General features: G+C 36.4%; 1 protein-coding gene across 1 annotated transcript; it reads left to right on the top strand.

Annotated features, from left to right (window-relative positions):
- The first annotated feature begins 471 nt into the window (after window positions 1-471).
- On the top strand, window positions 472-22,639 carry LOC131552940 (meprin A subunit beta-like). Its single transcript, XM_058797184.1, has 15 exons — window positions 472-620; window positions 724-791; window positions 1,637-1,667; window positions 1,823-1,854; window positions 1,943-2,015; window positions 2,122-2,239; window positions 8,842-9,020; window positions 9,143-9,361; window positions 15,013-15,168; window positions 15,316-15,540; window positions 15,622-16,065; window positions 16,188-16,349; window positions 17,747-17,855; window positions 18,112-18,144; window positions 22,119-22,639. The coding sequence occupies exons 2-15, from the start codon at window positions 729-731 to the stop codon at window positions 22,207-22,209; spliced, it is 1,935 nt and encodes a 644-aa protein (XP_058653167.1). The 5' UTR covers window positions 472-620; window positions 724-728; the 3' UTR covers window positions 22,210-22,639.
- Window positions 22,640-22,891: the final 252 nt, after the last annotated feature.

The following is a 22,891-nucleotide window of genomic DNA, read 5'->3' as shown; positions in this document are numbered from 1 at the left end:
TTCACATAATTTCTTATTTACATGAAATACAGACATTCCCAAATATTTTTGTCATCTAAACTTCTTTCACCTAATATGTTTGCTTAAAGTACCCCTGAAATTTTAAAGTAAATATTTTAATAATTAAGTATCACATTTGCATGTTCATGGTTCTCTGATGTTGGTTAATGGTCACATGCAGGTAACAAATTAAATATTTATTTATTTTATTAATCATTTTATTTGATTGTTTCTATTTTAAAATTGTTCATTTTAATTTTACATTTTTTGATTAATTAATTATTTGCTTTTCGTTAATATACTATTGTCTTTTAGTCTTTTATACTGTAGTCCTGCAGCACTACACTAAACCACGCCTTTAAGTCAAGCGGAAAGATTGGCTAAACTGCAAAATGAACATTACAGACAATCTTTACTAAAATAGAAACCAAAAGAAGTAGACACATCGTCTCTGATGTACATTTTGCAGTCTAGCCAGTCTTTCTACTCGGCTTAAAGGCGGGTTTTGTGTAGCACTGCACGGCTATTGTATAAAAGCTTGATGGACTCTTACCAGATACTCACTTAAAATTGGTTTTGCATTTTGAAATCTTTAGCCTTAATATAGTGACTGGAAACTGGTATGTATCCATCTTTTAATTTTGAGAGTTAGTCACATTTTAATGGTCTTGTAAAACTTGTAAACATTAATTAACCATCAAATGTGATCTTTATCATTTCAAGTGGCAATGGATTTATGCACTTTTCTTCTACTAAGTTTGGCTTTGGATCTTTGTCTTGCATCACCTATAGTAAGTATTAGAGTTGACAGATTATGTTATAATACATTGGCATTGTTAAAGTGATATATAGTTGTGGATTTTTAGAATAAATGTTTTGTTTTGTCTTTTTAAAGTCTAAATATAATTTTTATTTCTCATGTTTTCACCCCGATCATATATTTTTGGTGAGTACAGCACAGTCACTAACATTATTCTGTTGTAAATTTGTGGCAGCGATTCTATTTACACTAAGTGAAATTAGCATATTTTTTGGCAATTGATTCTATTTACACTATGGAAAATTAACAGTAATTCCTTTGCAATGAGTGTCAATAGTAGTAAATAGTAGAACTGTTTATATCTGGCAACCATAAACATAAAAACTTGTGTTTTAGAGGCATGTACAGCAGTCTGTAATATTTTGCCTTTTTTTTTTAGACAAAAATAAAATGACATTTTGGTAAAGTTTTTATTTTTTAGATAAAATTAAGTCTCTTCTTTTATTGTCAAGGGTATTGCATGTTAATCTAGCCACAGTTATTGCTTATTGACCTTGTTGTCTCATTATCGTCTTGTTTTAGTCAGGGGAAAAAAGCTTGTCAACAAACATTATTCATCATAGTTTGTGTTAACAAATGTAAAAAAAATAAAAGTGTAAATAGACCGTATAGTTATTGGATAATGTTTACAGTGTGCAGAATGAAAGATCCTGTTTTAACTGCTCATTGCTAGCTGATGATGTGATTGCTCTCGTTATTTTACTTTCAGACTGTTACACAAAAAATATTTTTTGTCTAGCACTCAGTAAACAGAATTCTGATTCCCCCACTCTCTTTTGTTTTCTTCATTATATTTTCCTCAAAGGAATTAATGAGGAATGGAAGGATATTCCAGACATAAACAAAGGTAAAACTATTACAGTATATTATCTCAAGATCTTAAACACACATATACTGTATGTGTGTATATATATATATATATATATATATATACTGTAAATAATATTATATTTGTTTTATTCAAGCTTGTTTACTGTGAACTGAACTCTCTTGTGGTATTAGGTTTAAATCTCACGGAAGGAGACATCATGATGGTGAGTTCTGTTTGTTGTGCAATGTACTGTATAAATACAATACTGCATAATTCAGTTGTTTTATAGATTTACATATTCTGCTTTAAAGCCTAATGAAAGGAGCGTCATTCTTGGCAATCTGTGGAATATTCCCGTCCCCTATGTGCTGACTGCGGATCTCAGTAAGAAAATAAGGATTTCTACCTTACAGCTCAATCAGCTTTGAAACACTTAATTTATATTTTATATTGTTTTGCAGCCTTCATGTATTTCTGATTTTGGTCATAGGTTTGAACTATAAAGGAGTTATTTTGAGAGCCTTTGAACAGTTCAGACTGAAATCATGTATTGACTTCAAGCCCAGAGCAGCAGAAGACTTTTACATCTCTGTGGAGAGTCTTACAGGGTACAGTATGGTTCTAGTTAGTATTCCACAATATTAGTAATATATTGCATTATAGACTGTTTTATATAACCAATAAATACACTCCCAGTCAAAAGTTTGGACACTTCACTACTCCTTGTAAAGCTTTCTCCAAGCACATTACTAAGATACTGTAACAGACTGGGCGAGAAAATGGAGTTGTAGATCCAAATGAGAGCTTTATTAAAAAAAAAAAAAAAAAAAAGAAGCCTAACGAGGGACTGGGGCTGCAAATTATCCTTTGGCTAGAAGCCTATATGTGCAGCATTGGCTGTTTGAAATTGTAGCAATGTTATATTGCATTGTCCCTGTTAAATAAACTAATAAATAAAACAGATCTTTGTCAAGACAGGAAAGGTCAAACACCAGCAAACTAACATTATCCATGGCGAGGCAAAGAAAGGCTAATCCAAAAACATGCAATGGTAGTGATGTGACATTTGAACCGAGGCATCAGAGCTTGTGTAGAGAATAAGGGGCATGCCAGATGAAGTCTTGATTCGAGGCTTGTGTTGTTAACGTAGAAATCACGTGACAAATGACAAACGAAGCTTCACTTTCTGTGCAGTCACATGCACGATTCACTTTGCGTGACGGAATGTTCAAACTCCCAGTTCTTACTTTATGAGTAAGTTTTCATTCAGACTTATTCAATTACATTTTTAAATACCCAGTCATACAAGTAATACATACAAATTATTTCAAGAAAATTAAATATCTGCTATATACAATTCATAATTGTGTACATTATTCTTCTATTACATATTAAAAATTGATATTTGTGCTGGCATTAAATGCCACAGTTCAATGGGTAAATTCATTTATCGGAGACAGAAATTCAATAAACACAAACACATACTTTTAGGCTTTTATTTGTGCACATAACATAAATCAATCTATGGAATGTGTGGTGGATGCCTCGTCCGATATTATTTATTACTAACCACCAGATAGCACTGTGTTCAAGACTCTCGAAGCTTTGAATCTTTTCCTGAAACAGTCAGAGGAAAGCTTCACGAGGCTTCATTTGCCCATCACTAGGCAATGGTCAGGGCAGGCAGCAAACAATTACAATAAACAATGACACAGGCAAGGCTAGGCAAAAACAAGGCAAGATAAACATGGCAATTATCAGTGGTGTGCGCTTACAGCTGAAAAAGACTTAGCAATGAGTGTGTTTGTGTGCAGATTAAATAGTCTTCCAGGATACAGTGGGTAGGTCTGAGATGGAGTGCCCTCTAGAGTAGTTCATGAGCACTCCAGCTGGAGATTGTAACAGATACATATAAACTGCACATGGAGATTATATGAAAATAAATTAAATGCACACCCTTTATGATTTATATATATATATATATTAGTGCTGGGCAACGATTAATCTAGATTAATCTCATCCAAAATAAAAGTTTTTGTGTACAAAATAAAAGTGTATTGTGTATATTTATTATGTATATATGAATACACACCCATGTATGTATATATTTAAGAAAAATGTGTTATGTTTATATATTAAATATATTTATATATCATATAAATTATATTAATATAAATATATACATGTAAATACATGTATATACGGGGGGACGGAGTCCGGGGAGTGAATTTCGAGGGGGGAGGTGTTTCATTTCCAACTGGTTAGGTTTATTTGGAAATTAAAGTGATTTCTATATTTTATCCATTCAAAAGACTACGTAAGCGATCCCAGTTCTGCATATAAACGTAGCGCTGTGTTTATGGTTCGCTGCGCGATGCCGTCTTTTGCCATTTAATACCTGCAGACTGCAGCCAATAGAAATGCTGCTCTATCGCTGCGTGCTGCTCCTCACAGCACAGAGCGTGAAGCAGACTGCAGTTGTTGTCATTCACTGTAACAAACAAAGTGTAGAGACGATGTAAATAATATATTCAGTTTGCAGTGTAGAGAGCTTCATTCATTAAAATGGAAGTTTGTGAGAGAGTGACTAAAGGAGGGTTACAGCTTTTTAATGATTACAGAGAGTTTGCAAATGCAAAATTGAATTAATACAACAGTTTTTGATTTTATACAAAAGTTAATATTAAGTGACTTACATTTTAGGAACACTGTTGTCTGTTTTGCTCTATTTTGTCATCAAAAATATAGTTAAAAAACAAAGTCACAGCTGAGCCTCTGGCAAGTCTTTGACACAGCGCTGTTTCTTTTATGAATGAATCTTTGCTTTTGAACAAATCTAGTGAGTCAATGATTCAATGACCCATTCATAAAGAGAGTCACTTGCTTCATTCCTAAATGAATCAGCCGTTTGAACGAATCGATTGAATGAATGATTCCGTGACAAAGAATCTGTACTGGCAGTTTCTGTTTCATTTTTAAAGTATAAATTGAGTCATTTAATTCATTGAAATGTATATATTTAAAACATTAATCTCATAACATTGTTATTATGAGATGCATTAATGCCACCTCTGAGTCTTGTCAAAAATTTCTTAAATTCTGTAAATATTCCTTAATGCCACATTTGTGCTCTTCTGTGCCATGCAAAGATGAATTGTTGATGCTGATTTCATTTGACTTGAAACTTATTCTTCCTGATTGTTATTGTTATATCTTATTATTTTAACTGAATTTATTGTTTAGTTAAAATTTTTTGATAAAAGTTTATAAATCTAAATTTTTTGGCACAAAAGATGACATACATTTAATAAAGTTAGAAAAATGGCATTACAAAGGTATAATAAAAAAATTTAAAAAACTTCACGGAGTCAAATATCAATAGGAAGGTTAATTTCTGGGTCATTCCTGGGATTCGGTAATATTTCAGTCCCCCAGAGTTTCTAAAGTGGTGGTTCACCAAAATGAATTGTTAGAAGCTTTTCACAAAACTTTGGGATGTCCATTATAATTAATAAAAGTAATCATTGCATTTTTATATTTTTAGCATAAAATAATGTGTTATATCTATCTTGAAACAAGCATTTTGTAATGTCCCTGAGTTTGTACTCAGAAAATTAATAACAAAATGTGCATAGTGTCTGTGATTTTTGGCAACAATGTAAGCATTTACTTGTGTTCCTTTCTTATAAAAAATATTTTTCTAAAAAAAAAAGGCAAAATATTTGATAATTATGTCTCTCAGTCTGAACTCAACCCCGTCACACTAATCATTCTTCGCCCATAATAATTTAGTCTCCACTCATATGTGACTTCATTCAGGTCTCTTTAATAGTGGTGCAGAAAATGGTTAGTTGTATCATACTTTTTATTCATATTTTTGAGGCATGTTATGGTCAGGAAGGGTACTGTCAAGCTTAACAACTCAACCCCGTCATATAAAATTAAGATGGAAAATTATTACTTTTACAACATTTGGTAACACTTTATAATAACTGCACACTATGAATCATTAGTTAATCATTAGTAAATAGTCAATTCATCATTTATAAAGCATCGTTCCAACATTAATAGGCATTAGTAAGCAGTTTATAAATACAGCTATAAATGTTTTGTTCTTGAGCATATCTATAATGTTTAATAATTGTATTTTCATACTTTATTAATGATCAGTTTATAATTTCTAAATTATTACGTTATTTACAAACCAGTTATTTAGGAGTTGTCAGTGGTTCATAAGATCATTTAGAAAGTGTAAGTAAATGATTAATAAACTATTTAAATGTACATTTATGAATCTTATTATTTAGACACATGATAATAGTTGCTCAGTGTGTTAATAAATGCTTTATTAATCATGAATTACAGCAGGAATATGTGTTAAGTCAGGTAGTTATAAAACATTTAGTAGTTGCCAGCCATCTATTTTGTGAGCTCATCTAAAGTGAGGACTATTCATACCTCGTAAAGCATTTACAAAGCAGATTTAAAGGCTTGATCATATCCCAAACAGACAAGTTAAACAAACACAACACCGAGGGATACAGAACACAGAAATATTTTTTCATGATGCAAAAAGGAAACTGTACAACTGTACAACTAAAAAGAAAAATTAAAGTGTACAGTTGGACAGTTTCTTTTTTTTTTTTTCATCTTGAAATAAATATTTCTGAGTTCTGTTTTCCTCTGTGTTGTGTTTGTTTATTTTTTTCTGTTAGGAAGATAACTGAGCCTTTTAATCTCCTCTGTAATAGATATGCTTATAAATCAAGAACAAGGCATTTATAGCTGTATTTATAAACTGCTTACTAATGACTATTAATGTTGGAACAATGCTTTATAAAGGATAAACTGACTATTTACTAATGCTTACCTAATGATTCATAGCGTGCAGTTATTATAAAGTGTTACCCAACATTTTATTTTCATTCATAAGTATATACAATGTGTTTATTTTATTGCTGCCATATATGGTCTACTCTCCCATGCTACATGAGCAGCAGTGGCCACAACCCCGTCACACTCAACCCCATCACAAATATACGTATTTCTCATTGTTACAGGGTTGTAAACTTGTGACAGGGTTGAGTTATTTGCTTCATTTGAAATGTTACCGAATCCCAGGAATGACCCTCCTGACATTGATCAGAAGGTCTGTTCCTATTTTTTATTTATTTATTTATTTTTAAGCACTAGTGCTCCTGAAAAGAAATATAAGCATAGAGTCCTCAAGAATGTAATATTAAAAATTAACTGCAAACATTTTTGCAAAGCAATATGTGCAAATTCACACACAACGTATCTTTAATTTGGCCAGACTTGCAGGTGCTTGTCTAAATATACAAGAAAGTTTAGAGAAAATATTAAATACGTTGTTAATTAAATGCAAATAATAAATATAATTAAATACATCCGAAAGGTCATCTAAAATTACCATTATTAACCCCGCCCCGTCCCCTTTACAAGGTAGAGTCCCCCCAGTGAATTCTGACCATTTCCACCACTGTATATACATATATAGTGGGGTGGGGGATTGATCCCCTGCTTTTGTACGTTTTGTAAAGAAATTATCAGTCTATAATTTTAATGGTAGGTTTATTTGAAAAGTGAGAGACAGAATAACAACAAAAAAAAATCCTGAAAAACGCATTTCAAAAAAGTTATAAATTGATTTACATTTTAATGAGTGAAATAAGTATTTGATCCCCTATCAATCAGCAATATTTCTGGCTCCCAGGCGTCTGTTATACAGGTAATTATAAAATTACACAGGTAATCCCATAGAAAATGTGTGGAGGGAGCTGAAGGTTAGAGTTGCCAAACTTCAGCCTCGAAGCTTTAATGACTTGGAGAGGATTTGCAAAGAGGAGTGGGACAAAATCCCTCCTGAGACGTGTGCAAACCTGGTGACCAGCTACAAGAAACGTCTGACCTCTGTGATTGCTCTGTGATTTTGCCACCAAGTAAAAAGTCATGTTTTGCGAAGGGGTCAAATACTTATTTGACTCATTAAAATGCAAATCAATTTATAACTAATTATTGTTCTAACATGTTCACCATAACATTAGACTAGAAGAGTTGTTTCACACAGTATGCTCACGCTTTCAATGAAGCAATTCGTTGGGTCTCTTATAGACAGGATGTGCACACACAGGCTCTCTCGGAGCTTGCTATTTCCTGCCTCTCCATCTATTAACAAATTGCCAGCAAAACATTTACAAAGCTATAAAAATCACTCTTCTACACATAATATGTGATTAAAATCCAATGGATGCCAATGGACTTTTTCTGATGACACTGAACCATTTCTGTAAAGTAAATATTCAACAGAAGCGTGTCGATTGCATGCAAGAAAGTGTCAGGAATAGTTGTATGTATTATTTGTGTAATTTTAGGGACTAAATTTACCTGAAAGCAGTAAAAACAACAGAGCGAGACGGAGTTTTGTTGCTTCTTGTCAGCTGAGTTGCTGCCCCGTTTCCATGGAAACTCCCTCCACTCCAGTTAAATGCGTCTCGAATGTTCAACGCGCCCATCAAACACATGAAAGTTACGCAGCGTTTGCATAAATAGTACCGGTACATAAAATTAGAAACTTGTCCTGAAACTTGATGACATGTTGTTTAAGTGGATAGTAGGCCTAAATTGAATGAGAATATAGGATCTGATATAATATAATATAATAATAGCTTTAAAAATGGTAAACGCAGTGTAGAAACAAAATGCATTGCTGCATTGCAAAAACACATTGATTAAAAATCATGATGCATGAATATAATTTCAGAAATAGCCTATGTAAACACACACACACACACACAATATGTATTTTTAAAATATATTTTTAAAATATATTTCAATATATTTAACAGTGCTTCACATATATGTGAATATATTACCTTTCCTTATGGGGAATGCTAACGTGCAGTGCCAGCAGCTTAGATTAAAAGATTAAAAGTGAAAGATATCAAATTAGTTTGATAGATAATGGTATATGGTGAGAATTAAGATATATTTTAGCGGTTTAAATATCAGAGAGTGATAATAAGATAGAGATTCAACAGAAAAACAAAGCACTGTGGCAAACAACCACCTAGCACCACTTGAGCAACATCCCAGAGCACCCAACTGTCAGTTTGCCAATAACCTGCAAACTATTTTAAATTTTAAGAAAACACCTTGTCAAGCCAAACATAAGGTTTTTGTTATTTTTCAGGTGTTGGTCATATGTTGGTCGCATAACTGCTGGAGGTCAGAATCTTTCCATTGGAAATGGCTGTGGAAGAAAAGCCATTGTTGAGCATGAGTTTCTTCATGCACTGGGATTTTGGCATGAGCAGTCAAGATATGACAGAGATGATTACCTGACCATCAACTTTGAAAACATCATTAAAGGTTGCTTCATCTTTTTTTATTATATTAAATATTGTAAAATAGTCATTTGATTCATTTGCTTTACTGATCCTGATGCCATTCAAATAAAGAACACTTACAGTGAATAAGCCATGTATTTTCAGGGCAGGAGAACAATTTCCAAAAATACAATGAGAGCCAGTCTACCACCCAAGGCACCCCCTATGACTACTACTCTGTGATGCATTATGCTAAAAATGACTTCAGCAATGGTAATGGATTCACAATCACTACCAAACGTCCTGAGTTCCAAGATGTGATTGGTCAACGCCTGGAAATGAGTGAATATGATGTGACAGAGCTCAACAAACTCTATAAATGTAGTGAGTATTTCCCACAATGTTCTTTAGTTTTAATGTGTTCTGTAACATTACTGTTAACTTGTGGTTGTTAAATATCTCATTTTTATTTATTTTAATTTATTATCCATGATTTTTGAAACTATGGCTCCTTTTCTCTAAATTCTACATAAAACAAAAAACATGCACATAACATGCAAGGCATGATGCATCTCTTGCAAAAGCAATCACTTTCTTTACAAGATTCAAACTTCTTCCTTAACCAGTCAGGCCAAGCGAGGCTTCGAACGTCATCAATGACGTCATTGCTCTAAAGAGATACAAGCCTCGATACGTGCTTCACTGAAAGCTGCCGAGATTCCTCGACACACGCTCCGAAGCCTCGGCACAGAACATAACATCACTAGTTCATTAAACAAAGAGCATTATGAACTGCATCTCCTGTCTCCTTCTGCCTTCCTACGACACACCGTGACAGAAGAATGGACCTACAATCAAGATGAATTGGGCTGAGGACCAGCTGTGCTGCCGGTGACAGGGTGGTTGCCCTCTGGAAAGGTATGTGGACGAATTTGTTGAGCTTTCCCAACTGGTGAGCTATCTTGACGCTTCACTATGTGCCTGTTTCCAGTTGGGACTGGATGAGAACACTATTCGTTGTCGTTCTCCCATTTTTTACTTCTCTTTGGTTGAGTTACTCAAACTCATCCTGTATTTGAACAGCTCTAACTTTGAAGTAGAAGAAGATAAGAGCCATTCTCATCCAGCCCCTTCTGAGAACCGCTGGGCCTCGCCAGCTCACCCCATGCCGAGATCCTCCACATGCCTGAACATTGGCCCGGCCACCCATATCCTCCTGTGTTTCCCCGAGCCCATAAGTGGGTGTCTAACAGCGCTGACCTGGGGGCTAAGGTTGCAGACCCAGCTATAACATCTGTCTGGTCAGTGCTGAAATCTGCCTCCCTTCCTCCTAAGTTTCCAGCTCCCAGAACCATTCCGGTCCTCAAGCCAGAACTAACGGCTGCTCCTCTCTCAAGCCCAAGGAGTCTCCTGAGTCTCCATCGTCTCCTTCGTCTCTGCTGGTCCCAGCCAGCTCCGCTCCTCCAGAGCGCCCTCCAGAATCCTTTCAAGCATGGAAGCACCTAGCTGTCCCCAAGAAAAAAATGTAAAAAAAATTAATTAAAAGTTAATTAAAAGACAATTAAAAAAAAGTTAATAACTGTATATCTAACTGGAAGAATACACTTGAGACGGAGCGTCTGTATTGCGCAAAGGCTTTACTTTTTCTGCTCTGCAAAGACTCGCGCCAGAACAATCCCAACATGCCTCAGTACTCTGAGCTACGGAGTCTTCATAGGTTCAAATACAAAAATTGCAAACATAAATATATCGCATTACCCCCCTTTTTAAAACAAAGTACATTCACTGCCCCCCTTAGGAAATCTGCACATGGCAACAGAACCTTACTGTCAAAACTAACAGCATGTTAACAACAGAACTAAATAAACCTAGTATAATATAAAACCATAGCAGTTTTATACTTTTATAGCAGTTTCCAAGTATTACGGGTCATAGCGTTTTGGTGGTTTTCTAACTCTGGATGAGTGACGTGGACCTTGTGCCACCCCTGTATCTCCTCCACAGTCCTCTTGGATGTCTCAGAAACTGCCTGTTTCTCCTCTTCTGATGCACAGGGTTTAATAGGGGTGTCAGTCCCAGGGCAGTCCGTCTGTTTAACAGGATCATCCTCTACAACCCGTGGTCTCAACTGATCGCCATGTGTCCTGAAAGTGACATCTGCATCTTTTCCATGAACTTTGTAAGACACTGGTCCTGTTTGGTTTACTATCACTCTAGGAACCCATTTGTTCCCTTTTACTGTGGTATTACGGAGGTACACTGCATCCTTCTTGGAAAATGACCTCGCCACAGCCCTTTGGTCATGATTGAACTTTTGCAGGTATTGCTTCCTGCGAACAGCAACAGTGACGTCTGGATGAACAAAGTCTAGCCAGGTGAGCACATGTCTGTTAAGAAAAAAAATCCGCTGGCGTTTGGCCTGTGCTGCAGTTTGGAGTAGTGTGATACTGCATTAGGAAAAGAGAGATCTTACAGTATCTTCCAAGTCCAGTGTCAAGTGTGTGAGTTTCTTTATTCCCCCTTTAAATGTCTGCAAATACCTTTCTGCAAGGCCGTTGGAAGATGACCTGGGGCGCTCGTTGAATGAAGAATGCCATTTTGCCGCATGAAGTTTTTGAGCTCCTCAGACGTGAATTGCGTTTCATTTCAAAGTCTGTATGCTGCAAACAGCCTCTTCAGTCTTGCAATGTTAGATTCTGAGGTAAGGTTAGGCATTCTCAATACCTCCAACCACTTCAAATATGCATCCACAATTATCATAAATATGTGTCCCAGGAAGGGACCAGCAAAATCTACGTGCAGTCTTTTCCAGCTCTGACCAGGGAATTCCCAAGGGTGTAAAGGAACCTGACATGGTGCTTTTTGTTCCCTCTGGCATGATTCACAGGCTCTACTAACCTGCTCCAGCTCTGCATTCATTTTAGGCCACCACACATATTTGCAAGCAAGCGCCTTCATCTTTACCATCCCTTGATGGCCGACATGCAATTCTTTCAGCACAATTTTTCTCAGTTTATCAGGAATTATCACCCTGGTGCCCCAAAGTACACATCCTCTCTCTGCAGACAATTCCAATCTACGCAAGTGGTAGGCTTTCAGACTTTCATCCACATCTGTTGGCCAACCTTCCATGACATACTTAAGCACCTTGGACAACACCTTGTCTCTGTGTGTTACACGAGACACCTGGTCCGCATTCAAGGGGGCTTGTTCGAAGTTCTCCGCTATTAGTGCACGTATATGCTCTGATAGGGCATCCGTGCCCACATCAGTTCTTTCAGGCAGGGGAACACGTGAAAGGCCATCTGCATTACTGTGTTTCTCTGAGGAACAGTGCTCAATGTGGTAGTCATAAGCAGAAAGGATGATTGCCCATCTTTGAATTCTGGCTGCTGCCATGGTGGGCATCTTATGCTCTCTGAACAAAGTCAGCAAAGGTTTCTGGTCAGTTACCATCTTGAATTTTCTTCCCCACAGGTACTGGTGGAATTTGTTTACTCCAAAGATGAGCGCCAACTCCTCTTTTTCAATTTGTGAATTTTTTTTATTTTTTATAAAAATTTAAATAGTAATTGTCCAACCACAAAAAAGCTCTCAGCTCCTTAACACAGGTGGGTGCTGGTGCATCCTTGATTGCAGCGACTTTGCTTGGAGATGGATGGAGGCCCTGGCTATTTGGCACAAATCCCAGATACTCAATTTGTTTTTTTTCCAAATTCACATTTTGACCTTTTTACTCTCAAGCCATTCTCCTGCAGTCTTTGCAGCACCGCCTGTAGTCTCTGCAGATGCTCCTGCTCTGTTCTTCCAGTGACCAGAAAGTCATCCAGGTAAACAACAACATCCAGATCTCTCATGAGATTCTCCATCATTTTTTGTGTGAAAATGGAGGGCGCCGAACTGACACCGAAAGGAAGTCTATTGTAGACAAATAATCCTCGGTGCGTGTTGATGGTTAGCAATTCTTTGGACTCATCTTCGAGAATGACCTGCTGATATGCGGAAGCCAAGTCAATCTTGGAAAACACGGTAGCCTACCTCCACTCAGTGTAGCCATCAACTCCTCAATCCGTGGTAGTGGATCAATCTCTGTAGTGGCTTCTTGATTCACAGTTAATTTATAGTCTCCACACAGTCCTTCTCCAACCAGTCCAATTCTGCATCAACTTGAGCTTTCATTGAAAAAGCAGTGGATGAGATTTACAAAAACACGGCGGAATTTCAGGATTAATCCGTATCCTTGTCTTAAGCCCACGGAGTGTGCCCAATAGGTTGTTTGCAATCACGTGATTCTGATGACGCGTGAAATGCAGCTGGAGGGCAGGAAGTGATTTTTCTCCATAGGAATCATTAGCAGAAACTCAAAATTCCTGTGTTTTGTGTTGTTTATGGATGCTCAAATCGGCCAAACCGAGAAACCACAAGGAGCTTTTATCGTGTAAGAAAATGTGTTGTTCGTAAGGGGGGAAAAGTTAAGAAATTGACTGAAAAACACGAAAAAGTGGCTTGTAAAGCTGCGTCTGCAGTCGGGAGGAGCGAGTCGGATAATGCTTGTGTGTGTGCAAATGGTTAACATAATAATTTATTAAAATATTAATAAAGATATGAATAGATGGGGCTGCCACCTCTCGCGCATTCAGTGTGAGACAGTCAGAATTCACTCTAAACGCCACACGTAGACATGATGTAAATAAGATATCATTTGCAGTTGTAAGAGCTTCATATCATGGAACATTGTGGGATTGCGATAAATTGAAGTGAATGACAGCTTTTTAGTGATTAACGTTATATATGAAAGCGCTATTTGCTCGCTTTCTAGGCTATAATCGATTCAGAATTTAAATAAGTTGTTTTACGTGCTGCTAATAGTACCAACAGCCACATCCCAGATAGCAAAATACACCCGGGCCAGTTCTGGTTAGATTCTCACCTGCCGGAGACTTACCCCTGGGCCCGACTCCGTCTGCCGCACTCGGGCCGGATGCCTGTGGACTCACTGCCTGATTCCGGGCCGAGTCAATAGGGCCAGATGCGGCGGCCATTAGCGAGCCGACACTGCCGCATCCGAGCCGGAATCGACCCGACACTGAAGTGCACAGTGCGCTGGACGTGGCCGTTTAGCATTGAGTGAATTCTGACTGTCTCATGCTGAATGTGTGAGCGGTGGCGGTCCAATCTGTTTATATCTTTATTAATATTTTAATATATTATTATATCTTATATTATATTAACCATTTGCACACACAAGCATTATCCGACTCGCTCCTCCCGACCGCAGACGCAGCTTTACAAGCCACTTTTTCGTGTTTTTCAGTCAGTTTCTTGACTTTCCCCCTCTTATGAACAACAAATTGTTGTACACAATAAAAGCTCCTTGTGGTTTCTCGGTTTGGCCAATTTGAGCATCCATAAACAATGCAAAACACAGGAATTTTGAGTTTCTGCTACTGATTCCTATGGAGAAAAATCACTTCCTGCCCTCCAGCTGCATTTCGCGTCATGTGCAAACAACCTATTCACGTTTTGAGAGTTGTCACTCTCCCACTCTTTACCATCTAACTTATATTTAGGTATTGTGATCACTTGAATATACAGTTATACATTCAAATATCATAATACAGTTTTACATTCAAAATCTGATCCGTTATCTCACTAAAAACCCGCCACTCATGAATCATCTCTTCTGTCTGCTGAGTCATAGTGATTGGCTATGTTGCGGCAGACAACATCAACATCAGCATCAGCCGCCTCTGCAGTGTGCATCTGTTTAGTAACGTTGTGAAGACTGATTGGATGCAAAACATGCACACTTGTGTTTATTTGTTAACAAATTAGACCGCAAAATTGACCCCAAACCAGCACAAATTTTGTCTACCCGCCCAAGCCAATTTTTAAGCCAATAATCAATCCTCAATAAATCAGTCACCCTAATCCTCTGACTTTACATGATCTCTTACATATATGAAAAAGTTAGGATAAATGTAGTGCACAGAGACATGATAAATTGATTTTGATTATGTTTGTTTGCATTACAGATTCTTTCATCTCTTTCCTTGATCACTGTAGTTTTGATGATGAATCTAAGTGTCAGATGAGCGTCTGTTCTGCTGCTGATTATGGCTGGCAGAGAGTGAAGTCAGTGAGTGGCATCGGTGTGACTGACCACACATACTTGGGCAAAGAACAAAATGGTGAGAACTGTTACAGTTAGTGAATGTAAAATGTCTGCTTTGATAAAGTTTCTTGTTTGAAGATGTTTGCACTTTTGCATAGAATGAAGGATGAATTCGATTTTGATTTCCCAAAAATAAATGCTTCATCTAATCTCATTACTGCAGGGACGTCTTTCTTCATGCACTTCAGCACTGAGGGCAGAAATGAGGGGGACACAGCCAGACTGGAGAGCAAGATAATGACCCCTGCAAGAGACTGCAAAGTCCAGTGCCTGCAGTTCTACTACTATCACAGTGGTAATGAGTCTGCCCAGCTCAACATCTGGATCCGAGAGTATCAGAATGCAACAGATAGCAGAGGAACTCTCCGTCTTATGGATCAGATCAAAGGTTTGTCTCTTTATATTACAAAACAGTTTATTAAGATGTTCGAAACATTTTCAATGTTACTGATAGTTTGATTTCTTGCAGGATCCCCTGGTAATTACTGGAAGCTGCATCATGTGACACTGAACGCTAACAAAACCTTTCAAGTTGTATTTGAAGCCCGTAAAGGGGCTGGAAACTCCAGTGGAGGATTTTCACTGGATGATATCAATATTTCAGAGACTGATTGTCCCCACACATGGCAGATAAGAGACTCTGAGAAGGTTTTGAACAACAGTGGGTCATTCTCGATGTACAGTCCATTGTATTACTCCAGTGATGGTTATCGCTTTCAGGCTAGCTTAAGTGTGTATCAGGATTCCTTTTCTATATCTGTTCGTCCTGTATCTGGTGCATATGATGGCCAGTTGCAGTGGCCATGTCCATGGAGACAAATAACCTTGCAGATGCTTGACCAGAATCCGCACATACAGAAGCAAATGTCCCTTGAGCAAAGCTTCACGACTGAGCCTGCTTTGGGTTCTTACAGTGAGCTCTAATGCAATCTTATAATTTTTCTGATTATTTTACTTAGTTCAAAATTAAAGTTATTATCTGTAGCTTTTGAAAAAGCCTTAGGTCTTTTAAAAGCTATCTTTTTTTTCCAATAGGCTACTGGGACAATCCTAAAAATGGAGGAAATCAAGTCATTTTCGGCAATGAGTCTGTATTTGTGGGTGCTTGGGTTAATGCATATTACATAAGAAAAGATGATCTGACTAAAAGGGAGTTTATCAAGGGTGGTGACATCATGTTTCTATTCAGCATGCAAGGTAGGTTTCGTTAAGTAACCTCAGAAAACAAGATACACTTAAAGAAAGTTCTTTATAGACCAATTTCCTGTTAGTAAACATTGTGACGTTTTTCTGTGGGCGGAGCTTCGGTGGTGGCAGAAAGATCCCCCTGACCGCTTCACTAACGCTAGCTATGAAGTCTGTTAGCTTGTTTTTTTAACAATAACTTGAGAAATTCAGATTTACCTGCATATGTAAGGGCTGCATACCTGCATACTGTCCGGGACTGCGTTATTTGAAAAGGACGAAATTGGCCGAACTGTAAGCTACTCACGCAAAGGATGGTCGATCTGACAGGATTCCCTCCAGTAGAGTCACTCACAACTAACGTGTAGTAAAGACAAACTCACCGTGTATCTATGAAGATTTAAATTTCAGCAGGCAACTATTTTTACAGCTACATTATTATTCCAGCCACAATTACTCATAACAATGTATATACAATTACACATGATTAAGCATATAAATCGTCAGTTTGTTGTTTTACACACATGCACGCAGACATTATTTCATTCACGACATAGTACTGAGATCCATAAGAAATCTTTAGACGCGCCCATAACAACAAAAGACAATACTTTATTGAACCTTTTCTGATAAGAAGCGTGCGCCTGCAAACGTGAGCATTTCTGATGATTTTTCTGTCCAGTCCCCTCTTTATCTCTTTTAACCACAGCTGTCATCGTTTATTTATTTTCAATTTTTTTTGTCTGGCAGTGGCAGCAGCATTAAAATTTAAATTTCAATATTTCAAAATTCTGACTTTATTCTCGCAATTCCGAGATTATATCTCACAAGTCTGATAAGAAAAATCAACGTCATTCTCTCTTTTGAGTTATATCCCACACATCTGGCTTTTTTTCCCCTCAGAATGGACAAACTCGCTATTGTTGAGTTAAATCGAGTTATAAAGTCCGAAATACGAAATATAAAGTTGAAAAAAAGTGAATATTATGTTGACCAATTGTTTAAATCAAATTTATGCTTTAAAAGTAGAGTAATCATAGCAGGTTTCATTCATTAGTCTGTCCGTTTAAACGTCTGCGTTTAGCTTCAAATGGCGTTTTTGACGACAGTATTCTATAAAAAATTATTTGCATTCCGATTCTGACATCTATAGGCACAACAGTACATTTTATCCCTTATTCTGTGGATTTTCCCCGTTTCACTCCGCTTGTTACTGTGTGTTTCTGCCACCACAATGCGCGCGCAGCTGCGAGTGACGTAACTGTGACGTCTACATGAAATTGGTCTATAAAGAGCAAACTAGGCATAATTAGAATGATGACAAGGATTCAGTTGGACAGCTTTGATATGTTTCCATTGTGTCTCACTTTCTAAAAAACAATTTACTCAAATGTTGTTCCCCAAACCAGATATCTCAGGGCTACTTCAGAAGGACTCTCTACCCTGCCCTAAAGCAACAGTGAAGAGCTTCAACGTTACTCTGAATGCGACTGCCCAGCAGGGACCATGTGTTCCAAGGTGAATGCCCTTTTTACCTCTGCTGTACCATCATTCAAAACACACAAAACTAAAATATACATATTGGGGGTGGGGGGGTCTTTAATAATAAACACTGCATTTAAGAATGTATGAGAGAACAAGTTATGTTGTGTAAATATAGTTACAGCTAAAGGGCAATGTTTTACAATTATTTTGTCTAAACTTTTTAAAATTATACTTTAGCATCTGATCATATGATGATAAAACCTGTTTTTTTGTTTTTTTGTTTTACCAGAGTTCTTCCTACAACTACACCAGGACCCACTGAGTAAGACATAATCAATAGCTTCTTTATTGTATCACTGTAATATGTGACCAAAAATAAAAGGCTGTGCAGTAGCCTTTAGAGTGCAGAAATATCTGCACTCTTGGTAAATATGATCAAAGAAGGCTGTGAAAATTAATCTGCATTGTTAATCCTTTTAATCTTTTATTTAAAAAATTCACAAAAATCTAACCTTTCATTGGATAATAAGAATTTAAAATGGGGGGAAATATCATTATGAAATAAATGTTTTTCTCAAATACACGTTGGACACAAGTATCGGTACCCCTAGAAATTCTTATGAGTAAAATATCTCTGAAGTATATTCCCATTCATATTCACCATTTTGAGCACTGCAGGGTGATTATGAACATGAAATTATCCAGCCATGGATTCCTGTTTCACAGAAATATAAATAGGAGGAAAAACAAAGCCCAAATTCCCTTAATCATCCATCACAATGAGAAAACCAAAGAATATATTTCTGATGTGCAGCAAAAGATAATTGAGCTTCACAAATTAGTGAAGTGGCTTTAAGAAAAGAGCTAGAGCCGTGAAAATTCCCATTTATACCATCAGAGCAATAATTAAGAATTTTCAATCAATGTAAAATGTTATGAAACTGCCTGGAAGAGGACGTGTGTTTATATCGTCCTAATGCACGGTGAGGAGGAGAGTTTGAGCAGCTAAAGACTCTCCAAGGACCACAGCTGGAGAACTGCAGAAAATAGTTGAGTCTCGGGGTCAGAAAACCTTTAAAAAAATTGTCAAACAGCAGCTACATCAGCACATGTTGTTTGGGAGGGTTTCAAGAAAAATTCTCCTCGCTCATCCAAAAACAAACTCCAGCATATTCAGTTATCAGACACGACTGGAACTTCAAATGGGACTGGCTTCTGTGGTCAGATGAAACTAAAACATGAACTTTTTAGCAGCAAACACTCAAGATGGGTTTGGTGAACACAGGGATAAAAAGTACCCCATGTGTACAATGAAATATACTGCTGTATTTTTGATGTTGTGGGCCTATATTTCTGCTGGAGGTCCTGGACATCTTGTTTAGACGCATGGCATCATGGATTCTATCAAATACCAACAGATAAAAAGATCAATAAGTGACTGACTCTGTTAGAAATCTTATAATGGGCCATGTTTGGATCTTCCAACCGTACAATAATCCAAACACAAACCTCAAAAACAACACAAAAATGGGTCACTGAGCACAAAACCAAGCTTCTGCTGGTCATTCCAGTCCTCTGACCTGAACCCTGTAGAACATGAGTGACCTGAAGAGAAGAAGCTGTGAATCTAAAGGGTCTGGAGTGATTCTGGATGAAGGAATGGTCTCTGATCTCTTGTCAGGTGTCTCTAACCTCATCAGGCATTACAGGAGAACATTTAGAGCTGTTAAACTGGCAAATGAAGGTTTCAAAAAGTATTGAATGTGCATTTGGTCAATGTGTATTTGAGAAAAACATTTATTTCATAATGATATTTCCCCCCATTTTAAATTCTTATTATCCAATGAAAGGTTAGATTTTTGTGAATTTTTAAATAAAAGATTAAAAGGATTAACAATGCTTTCTTTGATCATATTTACCAAGGGTGCTGATATTTTTAGCCATGACTGTAGTCATGGGAAAAGTATACTGTTAGATATACACTAAACACACACTAGAATATTTACATTACAATACAACTTCAGGTAGCTTACTGTTTTTTGAATAGGTATCTTATATTACAGGGATAGTTCACCTAAAAATGAAAATTCTGTCATTAATTACTCACCCTCATGTCATTCCAAACCTGTAAGACCTTAGTTCATCTTCAGAACACAAATTAAGATATTTTTGATCAAATCCGAGAGCTTTTTGACCCTCCCATAGATAGCAAGGGTACTACCATGATCAAGGTCCAGAAATGTAGCAAGGACATCAGTGGTTCAACCATATTTTTACGAAGCTATGAGAATATTTTTTGTGCGCAAAGAAAACAAAAATAACGACTTTATTCAACAGTTCTTCTCCTCATTCAGTCTGCTGATGGTGAGCAATTAATGACAGAATTTTCATTTTTGGGTGAACTATCCCTTTAAAAACATAAAGGACACCTTTCACTAATACATTATTTTTAACGGAGTGTCTATTTACACTAAGTGTGAATAGCCTGCCTTGTTGGCAGAGGCTGTTTACACTAACTCCGCCCACAAACGTGTGATTGGGGTGCGTTCATTAAACATCAGTTTCTGTGGCTTAGATGGTAAAGCATGTTCTTTTTGACACGATCAACCCAAATTCGAACCCGCCTTTTGCCGAATTTTTTTTCCCTTCCCTTTTCAAATCTCATTTCACATCGGAAAGGCATTTATTTTTAATAAAAATTAAGGAAATAATGAAAAAGTTGAAAATAAAATATTGGGTAGGGTTAGAGTAGGTGTAAGGAGGGCTTTATTGTCCCAATAAGGTGGCATCCATTTAATAATTTACATTTACACTGCATTCCAAATTATTATGCAAGTGATATATCAGTAGGATTTCGGTACAATAAAGAGTCAGATTTTTGTTTGTGTTGTTTTTCACATCTTTTTAGTTAACTGGTATCAATCTCAGACAGGTTTGTTCAATAGTTTGCCAGTTCTTCTTTGGTAAATGGAAACCCTACTTGAAGAGGTTGTTCCACATTATTAAGCAAGTCACAGTTCTCATGAAATATGGTGAGGAAGAAAGATCTTTCTGAAGATGAAAAGTATGAAACAATGCAATGTCTTGCAAAAGGCATCAAAACAAACAATATTTCGCGAAAAGCAAATAGAAATGATTGAACTGTCAAAAGATTTGTGAGTGACTTAGAGCACAGAAGATCTTGGTTAGATAAAGATTTATTAAGGAAAGTTTTTGTCAAACAAATGAACTGTACTGTAAAAAAGCCTCTGCTGAGCAGCAAACAGGTGTTTGAAGCTACTGGAGTCTCAAGATCCTCTTCATGCAGACGGGCAGTTGTGTGTAAAGCTGCGTTTCAGTCACTGCTGACCAAACCTCACAAAGAGAAACCTGCACAATGATCTCATGGCTGCAACATATTATCACGTTCACAAGAGTAAATATGTCGTGACCACGACAAAATTAAGTGAACCGAACATGGCTCCTCCTGTAACTGAATTACATTTCATTTCAAAAAAAAAAAAAAAAGAATTAAACTGAATTAAAATGATCATTTACACTCAATACATTATTATTATATACTCAATACTGAGGTACAGATAATTGCTACTATTTGCAATAAGTAGTATAAATAGCAGAAAATACTGTTTTAAAAGTGTAAATATAATCTATAGCTATTTGCACTTATAGTGTAAATGGCACATTGTTAAAAAAACACTGCAATTTTCACTTCAATCCATTGCTCTTTGTACTTACAGTAAATAGCATCTATCGCTAAGGAAATCTGCTATTTTCACTTAGTGTAAATAGCATCTAATTGCTACACTTCGTGTAAATAGCATCTATTGCTATGTACAATTAGTGCAAATAGCTGCTGCCTAATTTTAAACAAATTCGTAAAGTGGCATCCCTCTGCTGGAACACATAGTTCAAACATAATAGAACATTGATATACAACAAAAATACCAATCTGCTATGGCAGTTCTATGATGAACAGGTGTTTCACGCCATATTAATAAGGTTGCGTCTCGACATACATTTCCCAATTAATTTTGATTTTCAAATTATCCATTAACAGGTCTGCCTCAAAAGAGTCATTTGTTTGTGAATCAGACTACAGTGGTTGCACATGTTTTTGATTCACTTAAAGAACTGTTTCTTGAGAGTAATTTGTTTGTGAAAATTATTTACTACATGCACATTTGTAAATTATTTACAAAATGCACTTTATCAAAATATATGCATGAATTTATTATTATTATTTTTTGTATTGCATCAATAATGTTTATCTTGCCATATGTGCTTCTTTTACTTCAGTGCATGTGTAGGCACATCTTGCAATTCCAGTGTGAAGACGGCTTCCTCTCTGATCACCTTGGTGGTTTGCATTCTTTTGCTAATGAGTTAATCATGACGGATCACCATTATTAAACCTATGTCTGACTACACAAGAGTTCAGTGCAAAAGAACTGCATGTATCTTTAGCTTTCTAGAATATGATCATTAAATATGCATTGTTGATTAATTATGTGTATTGTTAATACATTGTCTATATTCATCATATTCATTATCAACAATCAATATTATATCTTAGCGTTAATCATGATGTTTACCAATGTATTGTCAAACTCTTTCATAATGCATGATTTCACATTCTTTGTAGAGTAAATATTTGGTGTAAGGTATATATTTGCCATATCTTATTTTTTTCTAACTGATTAATCCTTGCACAGAAACTATTGGTTTTAAAATACAAATCTAATCTTTTTTCTTCACTGTATAAGTAACAAAACAATGCAGCACGTAATCAGTTAAATAAATATTACTAAAATGTTCAAGTGTGTTTTATTGTGAATGTAGCAACTTATTTTATGAAAAGGGCTGCCACTGGGGAAAAAAAACAAAAACATATACATTTGTTATAGATGTCTAAAATAAGTGAGGAGAATTTTATGATAAACTGCATAATAACAAGCACTGTTTAAGAAGCTCAAAAATGAACTCATTACACTAACTGTGGTTTAAGTTTTCTGTCAAGGTGTTATCAGTTTATTGCCACAAGTCACAACTGTGAGTTTGATAGTTTACTC

This window comes from Onychostoma macrolepis, chromosome 14 (genome assembly GCF_012432095.1).
Source record: "Onychostoma macrolepis isolate SWU-2019 chromosome 14, ASM1243209v1, whole genome shotgun sequence".
In the NCBI taxonomy this organism is placed as follows: domain Eukaryota; kingdom Metazoa; phylum Chordata; class Actinopteri; order Cypriniformes; family Cyprinidae; genus Onychostoma; species Onychostoma macrolepis.
This window is presented reverse-complemented; position numbering and strand designations above follow the sequence as displayed.

Excerpts from the sequence above, each read along its gene's own strand:
- LOC131552940 (XM_058797184.1), top strand. The coding sequence starts at position 729 with ATGGATTTATGCACTTTTCTTCTACTAAGTTTGGCTTTGGATCTTTGT. Across the intron at positions 9,021-9,142 it reads CTTTGAAAACATCATTAAAG|GGCAGGAGAACAATTTCCAA; the intron begins GTTGCTTCATCT and ends ATGTATTTTCAG. Across the intron at positions 15,541-15,621 it reads TCTTATGGATCAGATCAAAG|GATCCCCTGGTAATTACTGG; the intron begins GTTTGTCTCTTT and ends GATTTCTTGCAG.